At 40.5% G+C, this 17,875-nt stretch overlaps 1 protein-coding gene across 5 annotated transcripts in view; it reads left to right on the forward strand.

Annotated features, from left to right (window-relative positions):
* Positions 1-17,875, forward strand: part of STARD9 (StAR related lipid transfer domain containing 9) — a 119,574-nt gene that overhangs the window by 71,164 nt on the left and 30,535 nt on the right. For 4 of the 5 annotated variants that reach the window (XM_079989753.1, XM_079989752.1, XM_079989754.1 and 1 more), the window contains 6 exons: positions 504-10,634; positions 12,020-12,217; positions 12,714-12,895; positions 14,178-14,320; positions 15,390-15,501; positions 17,175-17,347. In XM_079989753.1, coding sequence (XP_079845879.1) covers positions 504-10,634; positions 12,020-12,217; positions 12,714-12,895; positions 14,178-14,320; positions 15,390-15,501; positions 17,175-17,347 — 10,939 coding nt within the window. The remainder of the gene's footprint in view (positions 1-503; positions 10,635-12,019; positions 12,218-12,713; positions 12,896-14,177; positions 14,321-15,389; positions 15,502-17,174; positions 17,348-17,875) is intronic. The other variant, XM_079989755.1, reaches the window with a different exon arrangement.

Here is a 17,875-nt window from a genome sequence, read left to right on the forward strand (position 1 = left end):
GGGGAAACTCAGCCAGATGGGCGGGGTATAAATAATAAATTATTATTATTATTATTATTATTATTATTATTATTATTATTATTATTATAGGGCATGTGTGGGGAGAAGGGGGAAATCTTGTCGCACTGGTTGAAATATTTAATTGAATACTGTCCCTATGATCTTGGGTTAGAAGCAGCAATCATACTATATGTTCAGGGATGGGGAGCCTATAATCTTCAACGTTGTTTGATTCCCATTAGCTCTGTGCATTGGCTATGCTGGCTGGGGTGGTGGAAATTGGGTTCCAACATCAGATGGAGGGGCACAGGATGCCCATTCCTGCTGTAGGCTCTTAGCATCAACTTAGGTACTTTGCCTATTAGTCCACCACAGAGCAACCAACTTGACTCCTAAGCAAATGACAATGATAGGATTTCCATTGGGGTAAGCAATGTTGCACTTGCCTTAAAAAAACACCATAAAGCAAATTTATTAACATATTGTTGGTTTTGTTTTTACAGTTTTTTCTTGAAGAAGGATCCCTCTCAAGTACCTACCTCAGCACACAGCCATGGATGCTGTGAAGTTAACCAACCAAGGAAATCACTGTCTGTAGAGTATCTTCCAAGAGCAATTAAAGAACTTTCCAGAAGAGATAACATTCATGATGACAGAGATTCTGCCTTCCCAACCAACAGACAGGAGATCAAAATTCAAAAGTCATTATATTTGGGAAGTAAAGGAAGAGTGAACAATAGTAATACAGAAGTAATTTCTCTTATCTGCAAAGAAATCGAAACAATGGAGAAATCAAATAGCAGACCAAGGCAAACTAGATCTAAAGCCCAGATTTCTAAGACCACTTCTCCTGACCACTTCAAGAAAAAAAGTGAATCTGAAACAGGAAGACAGGTGGGAAAACTAAAAGCACTGGCAGATTCAAATCAGCATAAAGGGAAGCACTTAGAAAAGAGTGACGCTCAGGAAGCTAGCAGAAAGACTAGAACTGATACAAGAAAAAAGCACAAAACTTCATTTCCAGGAAATTCCTCTAAGGAACTTAAAAAATCAGCAATATATGGTGAACCACCAGAAAAGCATCTAAGCCAAACAGCAAATAATGTGAAAAGACATTCAAAGGACAAACAATCAGAGGAAGAGCTTGAACTCCTGAGGTTAGCAACTTCAGCAAGAAGCCTTAACAATATAAATGCCCCCACACCGCTCTGTCATGAGGAAAAAAGATGGCACAGTGCTGAGGTGTTGAGCGATGGAATCTCAAAAGCAGTCCCCAAGCCACTGAGAAGCTGGCAAGAAGATGATGACATTGAGTTTTCTGATACAGATAGTGCCTATTCTGTAGATTCTCTTTCATCTGCTAGTGCAAATATCCTGACAAGTCAACTGAGTCATACGGAGTCATCTGGAATCAAGGACACAGTTGAGCTGGAAGGTTCTGAAAGTGATGACAGCCAGATGTCCCAAGATTCTCTTTCAGAAAAAGTAAAGAAAACTGAAAGTCAAGATACAATTAATTTTCTTGAGGTCCATCAGGAACCTGTTGTTAACTGTCAGTCTGCCTCACTATTAGCAAACACATCTTTATCAAAAAACAATAATTGGACTATGAATGAAAGAAGCTTTTCACTTGATAGTCTGGGGGATGTTGATGAAGTTTCAGAAGATATAGCAGAGGAATCCAAATTAGAGTCATTTGATGAACTTCCAGCAGAGGCTTTTTGGAATTTGCAAAACCCAAGGTCAGAATCCAGAAAGAGCAACAAGCAGCAAAACCATGAGATCTGTAAGGAAAGTGTAAAAAGACCCAGTGACTTGAATCTGAATACTGATTCTTTTTATCTGGATGCTAGTACACAGTCTAGTTCTAGTAGCATTTATGATCAATCAGTGAAAGAAATGGAAATTTGTGTTTTGGGACCAGAGAGTTCATTTGATCAAAGATCAAATGCTGCAGGTGAAAACCTTCCTGTTTTCCCAGATGCTTGGTTGTCTTGTGACTCAAAAAATGGAAAGACCAGCCCCATCATAACAGTGCCTTCTTCCCAAGATCACTCAGAGTTCCGGGTTGCTCAGCTTCACCCTATTAACAAGTCAAACTGCTGGATGAAGAAAGATGACCTAAGGCAGTCAGCTGCAGAATTATCATTTGTCTCCTGTTATAAAAAACCTTATTGGATTTCTCATGAGCCAGACACAATGGAAACATTATTTTCACCATCAGTACCATTTCCAGAAACAAGGAAACACCTTGAAACTGAAGCTCCAGGAGCCATGCCACCATTTTCTCTGTCAACCAAAAACGTTCAGTTTGGTCATGGTTCTACATTTATTACAAAATATGGTTATTCTGAAGTTGCTTCTCTACCTGGGTCTAACTGCCAGCAGCCTGATGAATTATCTGAGGGTGGATCTGCTACTATACAGAAAGAAGACATTTATGTAAATACTAATTTCAAAGAATGCCTCTTTAGAACAATTGAAAAAGAAGACTTTGACTGTGACTCTAACAGCAACATAAGAGACTTGGAGGTAGTTGACTTAAACCCCATAGATAAATCCACCTGCGCGGTACCTAGTGGATCTCCTGACTTGATTGCATTGGGTAAAGCACAGAAAAAGTATCAAGGTCATGAACATTTGTTTTCAAAAGAGGGAGTGAATTTATTTAGTGATGAAAGTTTCTATCTCTGTGATGCATTAAGCAAGAGTACCAACAATGTTGGGGGAGAAGAATATTCTAGTGACAAGATATTAATACATGGTGGAAGTAATTTTGATCTGGTGCCAAAAACAAGATACCAACAAGTGGCTGCAGAAGAAATTGGTATAGAGAATAAATTGTGTCAAACTGAGAAAACAGATTTTTGCCACAGGGATCAGTTTGCTCTACCAATACAAATTTCTGAGACTGAGAGATTCAGTATGCAAGAAAAGAGAGATGCAGTGACAGAATCTGCTTTAGAGGTCCCTTCATTTAGAGAAGTAGAAGAAGAAGCTCAAGAGAAAGACTTGTGTTCAGAAAGTAACTGTGAAATTCAGACTAAATTATTAACAAGTGATTCTCATTCAGGTTCAGAACTTGACTGTTCTGGAAGTAGTGTTAGTCAAAATGTTTTGTTAACTTCTGATGCTGAAAATATGATGGAACAGACCAGTGAAAGGGAAAAAACCATGCTCTCTTTTTCTGGCCAGGGAACAGCTTCATCTACTTCTATGGATTTGGTGACTGACAAATCAATATGTTCAACTATGGACAAAAATGGGGGGGAAACTAAACTTTCAGTTGATGGTGATAAATCCACTTTCCAATCTAATTCAAATATGCATTATCAAGACACAGCTGGAATGGGAAAATATGCTGGGAAATGTCAGGGTTCCATAGCACTTAAGGATATTCACCTGACCAAATCTAGTTCTGTGGAAAATAATGTAAATGATCCTAACTCTGTCACCACCACTGATCAGAAACCCACAGTGCAACAGGAAGTTGAAGATACGTTTTTGTTTGGCTCCAGTGTTCATTCTGGCAAAACCAAAGCTTGGCATATACCTGCATCAAGAGTGGGGAAGGAAGCTGCAGTTTTCCATGTGGACTTTAGCAAAAATGATGGCTCAGAGGTGAATTCTAATCAAGCCAGAAATAACACTGAAAAGGACTGTGGGGGAATGCTAGGAAATGATGGAATTGAATCAGTCACAGCTTTCCAAGAACAGAATCTGTATGTGGATAAAGAATCTGAACATCCAAAAAATGGTGTTGATAATGGAGCCTTAACTACTTCTGAAGATAATAAATGTGAACTTAATAGTAAGACGATAAACTCTGAAGAACTTATTAAATTAATGAATAGTGTCAATAAGCTGGAATGTGACATACTGGAAATTAAATATAGTCAGAGGTTGCACAATTACCATAGAGGTGAATTTCAGAGTGAAACTGTAGAGAGTAGGATGAACTCAGAAAATGTTAACTTGGTTCAGAGTACCAGCGAGGAACATTATAAGAAGCTGGCTGCAACAGTGACATATGAAGAAACAAATGTCCAGCTGATTGATGAAAACAAAGGAGAACCATGTCCAGCAAAACCAGCAATGGAACCCGATAGCATTATTCATTCAAGCAGTGTTAATGAAAATAAAATCCACGAAACTGTAAAACAGAGTGATTGTCCTGCAGACATAGAAGCAAGCTCTAAGTGCACTGTGCCGGCTGGGTGTTCTAGCCCAACCATTTTTACTCAAAATATTACAGACTTACTTGACAAATGTGAAAAACCAGTTCAGGTTGACAGAATTTTAGAAAATGCCCTGAGTTTGGAGCCCCCAGCAACTGCAATAACCATTGAGTGTAGGCAAGAAGATGCTTTAACCCATAATGAAGATGATAAAAATATATATACTGACAATGAGACATCTGTAATAGAAAGCTTGTTAAAGTACCCCAAGACTGTTCTTCAAGAAAATGAAGTTAACGGGGACGTGATTTGTTCTGAAATGGGGAGCAAAGAACATTGTGATGCAACAGAAAATGTAAATTCCAGGTTAACTAGGCTACACACTGATGACAATGTTGCATTGCAGCAAGAAAATCCAGTACATGGTTTTATTAAATGTGACAATACCTATAATGGAACAAATTCTGAAATACCAGAAATATACTTCACTTCTTCCAATATGGAAGAAGAACAGGATGTGCACCAGATAACAGAAGTGTGTCTCGATATTATTAAAACACAACAGCATGAAAAACCATCAGGGCTTTGGACTTATACAGGTATAATTAATGAGACACCAGAAGACAATAGTAATGGTTGTGCAGGTGACAAGAGAGCTGTAATTGGACAGTGTGGGATTAGTGAAGAATTTAAACAAACTGGCAGTGGTGAAAATACCCATGGATCTAAATGTCCTTCTACAAATTCTCATGGAAATATTTCAGAACACTGTGATGCAAATTTTGGTGGAAGCATATGTGATGATAAATGTATGCCAGATAACTGCATACCTAAGGAAAAAGAAACAATACATCCAACAGCCCCCCTGCCATTGGCAATAGCTATGAAACTGGACCAAAGTACTATTATACAAAATGTGTGTGTTTTAAAAACACAAAAGGTTGGGGAAAATTTGGAGGAAAATAGAGAAAGCCTAGAAGTGGATGTTTCACAAAATCAAGCTGAATTTCTATTGGAGAACAAATGTAGTTACTGGTTTTCAAACAATGACACCGTGTTAAGTGATTTATCAGAAGAAAAGGAAAGGCTGCCTCTCATTTTTTCAAGGAATGAAATTTTTGATGATTCAATGTCCATTAACCAAACAGGTCCGCTAGAACACAGAAATCAAAACTATGGGTTAACTTCTGCGACTGCTGAAGACCTTTGTAATCAATCTGCATATAGTTCTTTGCTGCCTGGAATAAGGACAGATGAAGAAAATATGAAGGGTGACTGTACTATAATAAGCAATCCTGAAATGCTATTAAGTAATAGTATCAACAATGAAGTAGTTCTCCAGTACTATGAAACACAAATGGATAGTGACTTGCAATCTAGAATGTCACGTACCTTTAACAAAGTAGGGGGGAATGACTCACTTTCTGACATTGTCATGAACAATAAATGTATTGCATTTCCTTCTGATCAGCTAGAACAGAATGGACAGGGGAAGGAAGACTTCATAGCCAACAAAATGTCTAATTACACTGCACCTGAGCAGAATCCTAGTAAGGATGACACGTTTTCAAAACCATATATTGCAGAGTCCCATGCATCACTGCTATCAGCTACTACTGATGACCCACAAAACAAAGCTAGTCCTCTCAAGACATTGTTTCCTTCTGAAAGTACAAGTGATGATACGGACAGGTTTCGAGGAGAATACAGCACAAAAGAAGAAGAAAAGTGTTTAAATTCATTAAACACATCGCAAAAGGAAACTGCCACATCAGACTCATTAACCTCAGATAAAACAACTACTTATGCCTCTTCAGGTTTCAGAGAAAATGTAGAAGAAGCAACACCATTGTTACCAGAGCTTTCTTCTCACGAGTGTTTTAACAGTATTGTCAGTCAGAAAGATTCATTAGTCCCATGTGAACAGACAAATAAATCCCTAGGCACTGATTGCATCAAGACAGAATACAGAATAAATAGTATTGGAGAAATGGAGTGCCAACCAGAAACTAAGATTCGTGTGTTCAGAACTTCTAATGATCTTTGTATGGGGTTCTTAAATGACTCTATAGCAGTATCTGAGGATGGAGCAAAACTTTCAGGGTGTTCTGACCAAGCCCCATGGGGAAATGCTCATTTTGGTGAAGACAAAGGTGCAGGATGCAGGATGAGTTCTTATTTGTCTGAATACTCTGCTAGTCACTTGAACAGCTCAACAGGGCTTCCCACGCATTTGCTAGAATGCCCTACGGGCAACTACAAAGATGATGCTTTGTATTTTGGGGAAAGCAAATATTTGGACTCTGGCATTTTTAATGTCCCTGCCTCAACTGTTGGTGATTACTCTGTACACCACCAGCAAGACAGCAAAATCACTAATCCTAGTTATAGTACCAAAAATACTCAGCGAGCGGCGGAAATGTATCAGAAGGAAAGCCAAGGTCAAGAATGTCTACATAAACAAGAAAATACTAAGTCTTCACAGCCTGGGGATTATGTGGATAGGACAGAAATAAAATTGCAAGCGGAAAGCTTGCTTCCTTATCAAAGTTTAGAACAAATGGTTCTAAGTGACAAAACATTGCCACCTGCTTTATGTTCAGTTGAAGATATCTCCACTAGTACTGTGCTTAAAAATGTGGACATTCTAGAGTCCCCAAGATCACCAGAAGGCTTCACATCCTCTCTCTGTCCACCATACACTGACTCACTGCAGAATACTTTTTTGTCAACTTCATTTCGAGTACAAGAAAGTCGAGCATTTTGTCATCAGGGTTTTCCAAATGTTGCTTGCGTTTCTTCAGATACCTCTCCTAGCCTCAATACTAGTCACAGGGATGCCGAGACACATGGTCCTCTGAATGCTGCTGCATCAAACTGTCCTGCGCTTGCCAGCAGTCTGATGCAGGAAAGCCAGTGTGACAATTCTGTGATAGTAGACCCACAGCCATGTGCTTCTGAAACTACTTCTTTTTCTCTTATGAAAGAACGTGGTTGTCTCCCACTTTCTGATACTAACTCTAGCTCTCAAGGAAACCCAGCTTTAGATTGCAGCGAAATACACGAATTTAAAACTGAAAAATTCCATTATGAAAGAGATGTTTGTGAAGAACCAAGTGATACAACTTCAGTGCAAAAGAGCTATTTGGAAAACATTGGCAAAACTTTACATCACACATTGCATTCAAGTCTTGATATGCAAGAAGATCAGAGTACACCACAGTTAAATAGCAGGGTTGATATAGACGACTTCCCTAATACAAATGCAAATAATCATATAATTGCACATAAGGTGATGAAGAGTAAGAGAGAATCTTTAATGTCGGAACAGCTAAATATTTCAATAGTAAATGACAGCATGTCCTCAAAGTATTTATCAGGAAGCAGCTGTTTGACTTTGCAGGAAGAACCTGCACCAGAGATAATTAGAAGTGAACATGCAGTTTTTACTTCACAGAATTCAAACAGAAGCAAAGAAGATGGACAACGGCCATGTTTGCAGAGTCATAGCTTATCAGCACCATCTATTGCTGTTACATCTAATTTTGAGTGTGCTTCAGAAACTTCTAAAGTTGACCTTTCTGTACATTCTACCTCTAAGTCATTACAAGAGTTAAATATGAGTGTTGAACCACCATCTCCAACTGAGGATGACCTGCACAGAGCTGAAAGCTTATCCAAATTAAAGACAGACAATGTTATGCCAGTTAAATATAAAACAAGATTTAAAAAGAAATCCATTCAAGCCCAGAGGTCTAATTACTGTGATAAAAGAAACCGTAGAGAGAGCACTCAGGAAAGTCACTCTTCAGATCCTTCCGCTGCTCACTATCCAGTAGCTGTTGCCCACACAACTGGCAATCCCATGGATACAGAAACAGAGAAATACTCAAATAATGTTTCTTTGGCACACCAACACAGTTTGAGTACACATGAAGATCTAAGACATCAAATGGAGGCAACAGACAATAAAGATACAATGCACTTCAGTTCAAGTGATATCAACCCATATATTCACCCATGGCAGCAAGATGAATGCTGCAAGATTGGTTGGAAACAATATGTTTTTGGAAGTGCAAGTGATGTCTCTAGTAACCCACCTCCATTGAGTTTGGATAATCAAGCAGTTATGAGGTGCTCCAGTGTGGATAATGGCTTGAATTCTCAAATCTCCCCTTTCCGTTCTCATCTCAGTTCATATGCTAATGCAAGAATGTTATCCAGCACCATAAGTAGCACAGAAGATCTCCAGGGATGGGATGTTGCGAGAGAAGGCTTTGACTCTACCCATTCAGATGAGAGAGGCAAGCCTTGCACCAACATTTCTCATTATGAACTTGAGGCTACACCAGAAAACTGCATTTCCAGGTGTGAAAATGGTTCTCAGCAGTCTGGAAATGCTTCCATGCAAGTTGATGAAATTGTTCTTCTCTACCCTTCTGAGTCGGAGAAATCCTCCAATAAACCACAAGAACTACTCACTTGTGACCGGGAAACACAGACAGAGGCACCAACAAGGCATAGAAGGCAGAAGAGACATCGGAGAAGCAACACAGATATATCTGCAAGAAATCCTGAGCCAAGCAAGGATACATTCCAGCAGCCTTCTTCTTGGTCAAGCGTACAGAATCTTTCCCTGCACCTTTCACAGCTGCTTCACAACACTTCTGAGCTGCTGGGAAATTTGTCCTTACAGAATGTTAAAGATAGTGAACCAAGTGACCATAAAGCAATTGGTGAAGAAAGCTCAAGAACCACTGTGACTGACAGCTGTACCCAAACAACAGAAGACATAGGCATTCAGACAGATACTTTAGGACACCTTCAGAACAAAGACAAGGAAAGGACAATCAACACTAATGTGGAAAGTGAGACAATGAAGTCTCAGGAGGTAAATGTTATTGTGAAGTTAGTACATACAGATTCTGTAGCTCTGACTAAGGAAAGAATTTCAGAAGGCATGGGACACAAATTGCAGGGCATGCTTGACAAGGGAAGCCATGATGATATTACAGAAGATTCTTTTATGCCTCAGCCTTCCTTAAGTAGAGATTCCAGTTCTTCATCAAAGGTGCCAATAGTACCATTACATGCCCCAGCAGTACTTTTCCCTGTTGCATCTTCACTTGGTTCTAGACCTGAGTCTTCAGATGTTGTGGTTAGTAACCCTGCCTCTAGCATTTCTCTGTCTCCAGCATGCTACTCTCAGGACAGGAAGCCTGTTGGTAAAACTGACATTCCAAGAATAAGGGATAATAGCTTGCTAGTTGACCGAGCCTCTTCCCCAATTTTGACTCTTAGTGCCACTCCAGTCAGCCAGCAATTTACATCAGGCAAGTCTGCTTGTTCTTTCAAAGGATCTGTTGGACAACGGAAACATACTGCAAGCTCAGAAACAAGTTTTAGGGGAAATGGTTCAGATCCACAATATGACTTTAGATCTTGGGAGCCATGTGTAGACTCTTCTTCACAAACTGAGGTGGACAGTGAGTCTACCACGTCTAGAGAGAGCAAGGAAATGTACAAAATGCCTGAAGATGGCTTTGATAACAATACAGCTAGAGAATTTTCAGGTGCTTCAAAACAAAAGCACAGGTTTACTATTGACACGCACACTGCAGTTCACACCAAAAGACTTTATCATTCAAGTAGCACTTTAGAACTTTCTAGCCATGGGGAATACTTAGTTGATGATCAGAGAGAGGCTATTCCAGTGGAATGTTCCTTTCGTCAGATACGAGCCAAGAGGAGGGCGAGAAACTTCTCTGGAGGAATCAAATATGAAAGTCCCATTAAAAATTCAGAATGCTCACCCACCAAAAAGTCATTTCAGAGATCGTTAAGTGAGACACCAGAATGTGTGCCTGATTCTTTTTCTCCGCAACACCAACAGACATGGAGAAACCAAAAGCACTGCCCTTTTCCAGTGTCTGAAAGGAGCAGTGTGCGAGATGATGGTGATGAAGATGACGATACAGGATCTGATACAGAAAGTGATTGTAACACTGAAATTCTACTAAGTGAGAATACCTCCTTAGTAAAGACCCACAGACTTCGAAGCTACAGTCTTCGTGACCTGCCTCTGCACAATAAATTCAGCAACTGGTGTGGTCTGCAGGGAGGTTCTCGTTCTTCTTTAACTAGCCTGACTAGAAGTGCTGGTGATATCCACAGCCAGGCAGAAAGGAAGACCGTTAACACAAGAGCACCTGAAGCAGAAGAGAGATCCCAGCTTAGTGAAAGGAGAGCCAGGGAGATTGAGGGGCTCCGAAGAGAGCGTGCCCAGATTATGTCTAGCATACACTTAGAAATGAACCAGCATCCTCTTACTGTGGAACTTACTGAAGCAAAGCTGAATTATGGCATTGGAGAAACAGATGCCCAGCTGAGGATTCTTCAGAGTGGAGTAGTCGAGGACTTGACATCAGTACCCATAAAACAGCGACTCTATGAAAGGTAAATTACTTTACATTTAAAATAATAGAAAATTGGCTAGAAGTAGTGCTTTTCTATCTTGAATATTTCTTTTTAATAAACTACAGAATCTGTTGGATGTATTTGTTTAGAACGGGGGGGGGGTTATTGGTTTGTTTTTGTTCTTATTTTTGTTTTGTATTTTATTATGTATTTTGTGTCTCTTATAATGTAATTCCATGTTGTGAACCAACCTGAGATCTATGGCTATAGGGCAGCGTACAAATTTAATAAACAACAACAGAACCAGGTGTTCTGAAGACACAAAGCAGCTGCTGACAACAGCCTCCATGTGTCTCATTCCCCCATTCTGTAATAATGCAGCATATTCTCTTCATGATGCAGCATATTCTCTTCCCGCCCCTGGCAGCTGTCATTGAGGTAAGGTTGGGAGAAGAGAAACTTAGACTTGGTTTGACTAACCAGGACTACATGAATTGGTCCTTGACAGCCCCTTTTGCTTTCCGGCTGCACTGAGGCAAACCAAGGTTCGGCTTAGTGCACCATCCAAACCTGGGATTGTGATTAAGCTCTCTCCTCACTAATCACGAGCTTCAGCCAAGGTCTGTTCCGACACCATCATCCTGGAAAAGTTATATCAGCTGTTACAGAGAGGAAAGTTGGGGACTTCACTTAGAATAGGCTTCCTCAAACTCAGCCTTTCAGATGTTTTGAGACTACAATTCCCATCATCCCTGACCACTGGTCATGCTAGCTATGGATCATGGGAGTTGTAGGCCAAAAACATGTGGAGGGCTGAGTTTGAGGAAACCTGACTTAGAGCTACTGTTTTCAGCAACAGCCTTATATCTCATGTAATCCAACTCTCATTCTTCCCTCAAAGTTGCAAGAGTTTCATTGGGTAGAGGAGATATAGATATAGATATAGATATAGATATAGATATAGATATAGATATAGATATAGATATAGATATAGATATGAATGAATAAGCCACTTCAAGGGCATTTCATTTCAACAACATAAACATCTATTCAGCACCGCCACATATCATTGCTCCTAATTTTTCTCTGACATAGTTAAGGCAGTGGTAGGTAGTGTTAAGAATTCCAATCTGCTGACAAAGCTGCCATACACAATACACCAGGGCAGCAGTGAAAATACAATGATAAAACTCTTTAGCAGATAAAGATGCAGTCCAGTACTCACTAGCCTGGGAGTAAGCCCCATAAATTCCATTGGCACTTACGTCTGAGTAATTATTCTTAGGATCAACCTGTATGTCTGAAAGTAGGATTTTATCACTAGTACCTAAAAATTATTCTTCCATTGAGACTGAAAACTCAGATGGCCCTAAATTTTATATGAAGTATCAACCTTTCTCCCTCCCCCCCCATCCCCACTATAGGCACAGGAAGTCAATTGAAATACTGAGAAAGCAGCGGGAGGAGAAGCTTCAGTGTTTCAGAAGGAGCCGTAGCCTCAGCCCACAAAAGCATCTCAGCCTTTTGCAGACAGTGGAAACGAACCAGAGGGATTTAGATCTCCCTAGCCGCCGCCGTGAATACCTACAACAACTGAGACGGGATGTTGTGGAAAATACAAGGTAGAGATGGCCAAGGGCCTTTACTGGTGTCAAAACACTCATATTGTATGACAGCACTGATGATACATTTGAGGAGACTGGAAGATAGCTCATGTTCATGTTCCAGCCAGCTGAAGGCCTTATTTGCTCCGTCTGAACTCTCTTCTCAGCCATTAAAACAAAATCGTATCTCAAGAAGGGTGGTCTTGGAAGCAGATAGAAGTATTTTTTTCCCCTTGCTTCATTTCCTGGGTTGTTGTCAAACTGAATTCTCCCCATAATCCTTCACTAAAGGATTTTTCAGTCAGGAAGAAGCACAATCCACACCACATCCCGTGATTTCTGCTTGAAAAAGATATTGTAGAATTGGAAAAGCTAAAGGTGAAAGCAATATTATTATTATTTTTGTAAAGTGCATTCTCATTCTAGTGTCATAAAGCAGTGCTTGCTCTAATATTTACCACTATTCATAAAAGACAATGATTGTAATGATTTTTTCATCCCCCCCCCCCCCAAGAATTCAAGAACCAAAAAAAATCCAGCATCCTTCGGAGATCGAGTTGCTGCTCCGAGATTACCAGAGGGCACGAGAGGAGACCAAAATGGAAATTGCACGAGCCAGGGATAAGCTTCGGGAAAGAGCTGAGCAAGAAAAGAGGCGCATTCGAGAGCAGATGCACTCTCAGCTACAGAAGGCAAGTTCTAAACCACTGAAGACTGTGTCTATTTAGAGGCATGTGGTGTAATAACCTTTCTAAAGCAAAGCCAGTACAGTAGTATCATCAGTGCTTGGATGAGAGATGGCATGGGGACCCCATGTGTACCACCTTGATTTCCACAGAAGGAAACTGGGATATAAACACATTAAATAGGTAAAACACAGTTTATCACTCATGGAAATGGCACCACACCCCAATGTCAGAAGGGTTTGAGCTGCATCCACATTTTTGTCCTAAAAATGCTAAACAGTGAAATAATAATATTATTATTATTTATACCCTGCCCATCTGGCTGGGTTTCCCCAGCCACACTGGGTAGCTCCCAACAGAATATTAATGTTAATAATAAAAAAGTGATACACATCAAACATTAAACATTTCTCTAGTAGTACAGGAGCAACTGACTAAAATTAACCAACAAAAATAATGATAATCAGTTATTTCCATTTTTCAGATTAGAATTTAACTATTTAAGCTATTTGTCTAAATGTAACAGGATTATATACCCCCAAAATATGCATCCCACAAACAGAAAAAAATCCCAACTACAGATTCAGAAAGAGCCCCAATAAGCCTACGTACATACACATCCTGTAGATCCTCACACCTTTTTTGGGGCAGATGCCCAATACTCATCAGAGAAGTGAACTGAGGAGTAATCAGTTTCCCCCATTTTTTGCAGAAACCACCTATGCAGAGTGCAAATTGATTGGTCCTTGTAACAGCTATCAGTTATGCCACCTTCTTCCTAGCTGGCCGTACAGTCTGTTAATTAACAAACCCTTGTGGCGATCATGAAGACACCCCCCCTTGCCTGGAATAATGTTTCAAGGTTGTTGTTATTGTGTGTGCTTGTTTTAAAACCCTGCATTTAATTTTTAATTTTTTAAAGAGGACTCTGGATAAAGATGCCAAGTGTCTGGAAGGGGTGGAAATCAATGCTAGATTCAGAGTCAGGTGTGCACATCAGAAGAAAATGCCCTGGTTCCCATAGGTAGCTTAAATTTCTCATAAAGTTGTCAGTTGCTTATGTTTTCAGGAAATCTATTACTTGTATGTTAAGCAAAAGTGCAGACAGGACCAGTCACTCACTTTAGCATCATTAGGTAAATTGCAAGCTGGAAAAAACGAAAAACTAAATCGAAACAAGATATTAAAAAAGAGCTAGATGGAAAATAAACATCTTAAGTGGTTGTGTGAACAAACTCCAAAACTATTTGCTTTTCTAGAATTAATAACATTGGTCTGTTAATTACAGGAAGAAACCAAACTGAAGACCCTTGTAAGCACAAGCACTTTATGCACAGATTCCACCCTCAGTCTGTCTTCGGGACCAACATCTGGATACAACAGTAGTAACACAGGCACTTATCCTACTAGCATCCTTGGCAAACAAGAATGCCAGGTAAAAAAAAAACTTATGTGTCAAAGAAGCATAAGGGTAGTACAAATTGATGTCTTCCACTGCCTCCCGCAGTTTCATCAAATTCATGTTTGTAGCTTCGAGAACACTGTCCAACCATCTCGTCCTCTGTCGTCCCCTTCTCCTTGTGCCCTCCATCTTTCCCAACATCAGGGTCTTTTCCAGGGAGTCTTCTCTTCTCATGAGGTGGCCAAAGTATTGCAGCCTCAGCTTCACGATCTGTCCTTCCAATGAGCACTCAGGGCTGATTTCCTTCAGAATAAAGAGGTTTGATCTTCTTGCAGTCCATGGGACTCTCAAGAGTCTCCTCCAGCACCATAATTCAAAAGCATCAATTCTTTGGCAAACAGCCGCCTTTATGGTCCAGCTCTCACTTCCATACATCACTACGGGAAAAACAATGTGTTTCAGTGAAGGAAATACAGTGGGTGGAATTCAAATTGAGAGCCAGTGTGGTGTAGTGGTTAAGAGTGGTAGACTCGTAATCTGGTGAACCGGGTTCGCATCTCTGCTCCTCCACATGCAGCTTCTGGGTGACCTTGGGCTAGTCACACTTTTTTGAAGTCTCTTAGCCCCACTCACCTCACAGAGTGTTTGTTGTAGGGGAGGAAGGGAAAGGAGAATGTTAGCCACTTTGAGACTCCTTTAGGTAGTGATAAAGCGGGATATCAAATCCAAACTCCTCCTCCTCCTCCTCCTCCTCCTCATCTTCTTCTTCTTCTTCAACATTGTGATGCCAAAAGTTCTGATGCCCTTGAAATCCCCCCCAAAAGTGGCCTTTTGCAGAGAAATTGCCACACCCACTTTATCACAAGACCCTGGAGAGTTGGTCATGGGTCAATATGGTCTTTGGCCTGAAAAATGTTAGTCACACCTTATTTAGGGCATAAAAAAGTGAAGCAAGCATGTGATTGCCTTGGAAGTTTGCTGCAGAAGCCACTAAGGGTAACAGAAGGCAATGAGAGGGGACTGTCTGATACTGAGCTGATAGATTTGAGTGTGGCTATTGGTTTTCACCTGTGAGTGCACATTGCCTTTTTTTTCTGTCTAGCAGACTTCTCCCAAAGAGGCAGAACACACAAGAGACGATGCAAGAGGCCGCTCATCTATCAGAAACCGTCAGCTCTATGTACTTGAACAGCTTCAAAAGGGTTCTGCAAGTGGTGAGGGTTAAATAAATCTGCTTATCATGAATTCCATGGGATGGGTCATTTGTTTTAAAAAAGGAGAGGAGTAAAATAGCCATGGCGTTATAGACATGTATTTCATGCATCAGCAGTTTGACAAAGAAAGTAGCAGTTAGCAGATACAGTTGTTGAGCAGTAGCTATTTCACACATTCCAAGAAAATGCAGGTCCCCAAATTTCCCAGCAAGTTAGCAACATCTTATGGCACACTTCAATGGGAAACATGTATTACCTTCATAGAATTATAGAGTTGAACAAGACCACGAGGGTCATCTACTTAATTCTCCTTTACATATTATAGAAAAGCTGGTGGTGAGACATTGTAAAATTCATGGGGGAGAAGAATATCAATATTAAATCAATTGGATGTATGTCTGCTGATAGGAATGCACTGGAACCTTTGTTATTGTACACTTCCTTGGTAAATACCTGACTCAAGCGATGGGCTAACTCAGGGGTAGGCAAACTAAGGCCTGGGAGCCGGATGCGGCCCAATCGCCTTCTCAATCCGGCCTGCGGATGGTTTGGGGATCAGGGTGTTTTTACATGAGTAGAATGTGTGCTTTTATTTAAAATGCATCTCTGGGTTATTTGTGGGGCATAGGAATTTGTTCATTTACCCCCCCAAAAAATATAGTCCGGCCCACCCCATGGTCTGAGGGACAGTGGTCTGGCCCACAGCTGGAAAAGGTTGCTGACCCCTGGGCTAACTCCTTTCAGCTCAGCAATGAGATGACGATTATGAGCATCATTGGAGAAGACTCTTCCATCCAGTCCTCCGTTTTCAGTTCTTTATTGGCTCATAATTCTTTGTGCATGTATTGCTTTCCAAATTGCATATATGTTCACACATGCTGCTTGAGAAATGTAGTGTGGGAGTCAGGGAAGGCAGCTGTGAGCAAAGATCATCCATTGAGCACAAAATCTCGGATGCATGAAACTCCTCCACTCCAACCCACCCCAACAAGTGAAAAAAGCAAGCAAACAACCAATCAGGAAACAAATGCAACCAACCAATCAGGAAACAAATTCACAACTTTGACCTTATGGAGCAAGTGGAGTTTTGCTTTGGTGCAACTTACCTGTTGTAGAGCTCTTGCTTAGTTAAGATCCAAATGGACAGTCTCCACGAGGATTGGGCTGCAAATGTGTAAGTACAACAGACTTCAACCTTGGAAATTCCCAACCCAACCGATTTCTCTGGAGCAAAGATGTTCTGTGTATTGTATTTTTTAAACCTCTAGTTGACCATGGGTCCATAGGGGTGGCCATGTTAGACTGGTTACACCTTAGACTAGCAAATTTGGTCAATAGAGGGTGGAGTTCAAGGAATCAGCTTCTGACATAAAGCCAGCAGCAATGGTCACATGAGTGCAGACCATGTGTGAATTTGTAACTCTTGATTTAAATTATGAGGAAGAATTTCAGGGTGAGGGAGCTCACCTCAGAATACATCTGGACATCACAGCTGGGAATATCTCCACTCTTGTTTTTGAACCTAGGTAGTATCACTACTTGTTTGCTAAACAGACTGTTGAACCGATTCACTAAAGATCATCATGCACGTACAAAAGAATCATCCAAATCAAATCCAGCTCTCTGCAGCATCTGGTGTGGGATCGATTCCTTATTTGTCTCATCTCTTTCAGAGACTTTTCCTATGACCTCTTCATCTATGGGAAGGAGCAGTATCCCGTCACCACTTGCTTCCAGCCATAGGTATTCTCATAGCCTAGTTGTTTCACCTAGCGCCTTCCCATCCTCTCCTACGAAAGGATATGAAGATCTGTCCAAACACGTCTTGGCCAATGCTACTGCAGAGGTGAGTGGGTGAAGGTGATGGTGGCTCTTTTTTTATCTGGCCTAGAGGAGGCTGTAGAAAAGCTTTATACATTTGCTGCTTAACTTTCCCTTTACCAGGGCCTCCTCACACCTGATATTTTTCATACATGGGGGCAACATCTACATATGGAAGAATGTGTAGGGTCCTGACACTAGCAGTATAATTTCTTTGGTTGTGTGTATATCTGAAAGATGCCGAGAATGCAGCTCCTATACATACATAATGGCAACAAAAAAAAGCACTGACATGATTTTTTTCACAATTGTCTACACCTGTTTTCCTTATACGGAGGTTGGGTCCATGAATGCAAGCTGTCCTTTGTGAGATGGCCCTATGTAATCTGAGGGAATACAAATGGCACAAAATTCACTGCTTTAAAGCTGCAAGAAAATACCAATGTATTCTGCTGAATGTAAAATATTGCTTTAATGAGAGAGGGAATCAGAAGATTTTCAGAGAGAACAATAGATATCCTTTTATCTATCCAAGTGTACTTTCCCACCATTG

This window comes from Podarcis cretensis (assembly GCF_951804945.1).
Source record: "Podarcis cretensis genome assembly, chromosome: 1".
Taxonomy (NCBI): Eukaryota; Metazoa; Chordata; class Lepidosauria; order Squamata; family Lacertidae; genus Podarcis; species Podarcis cretensis.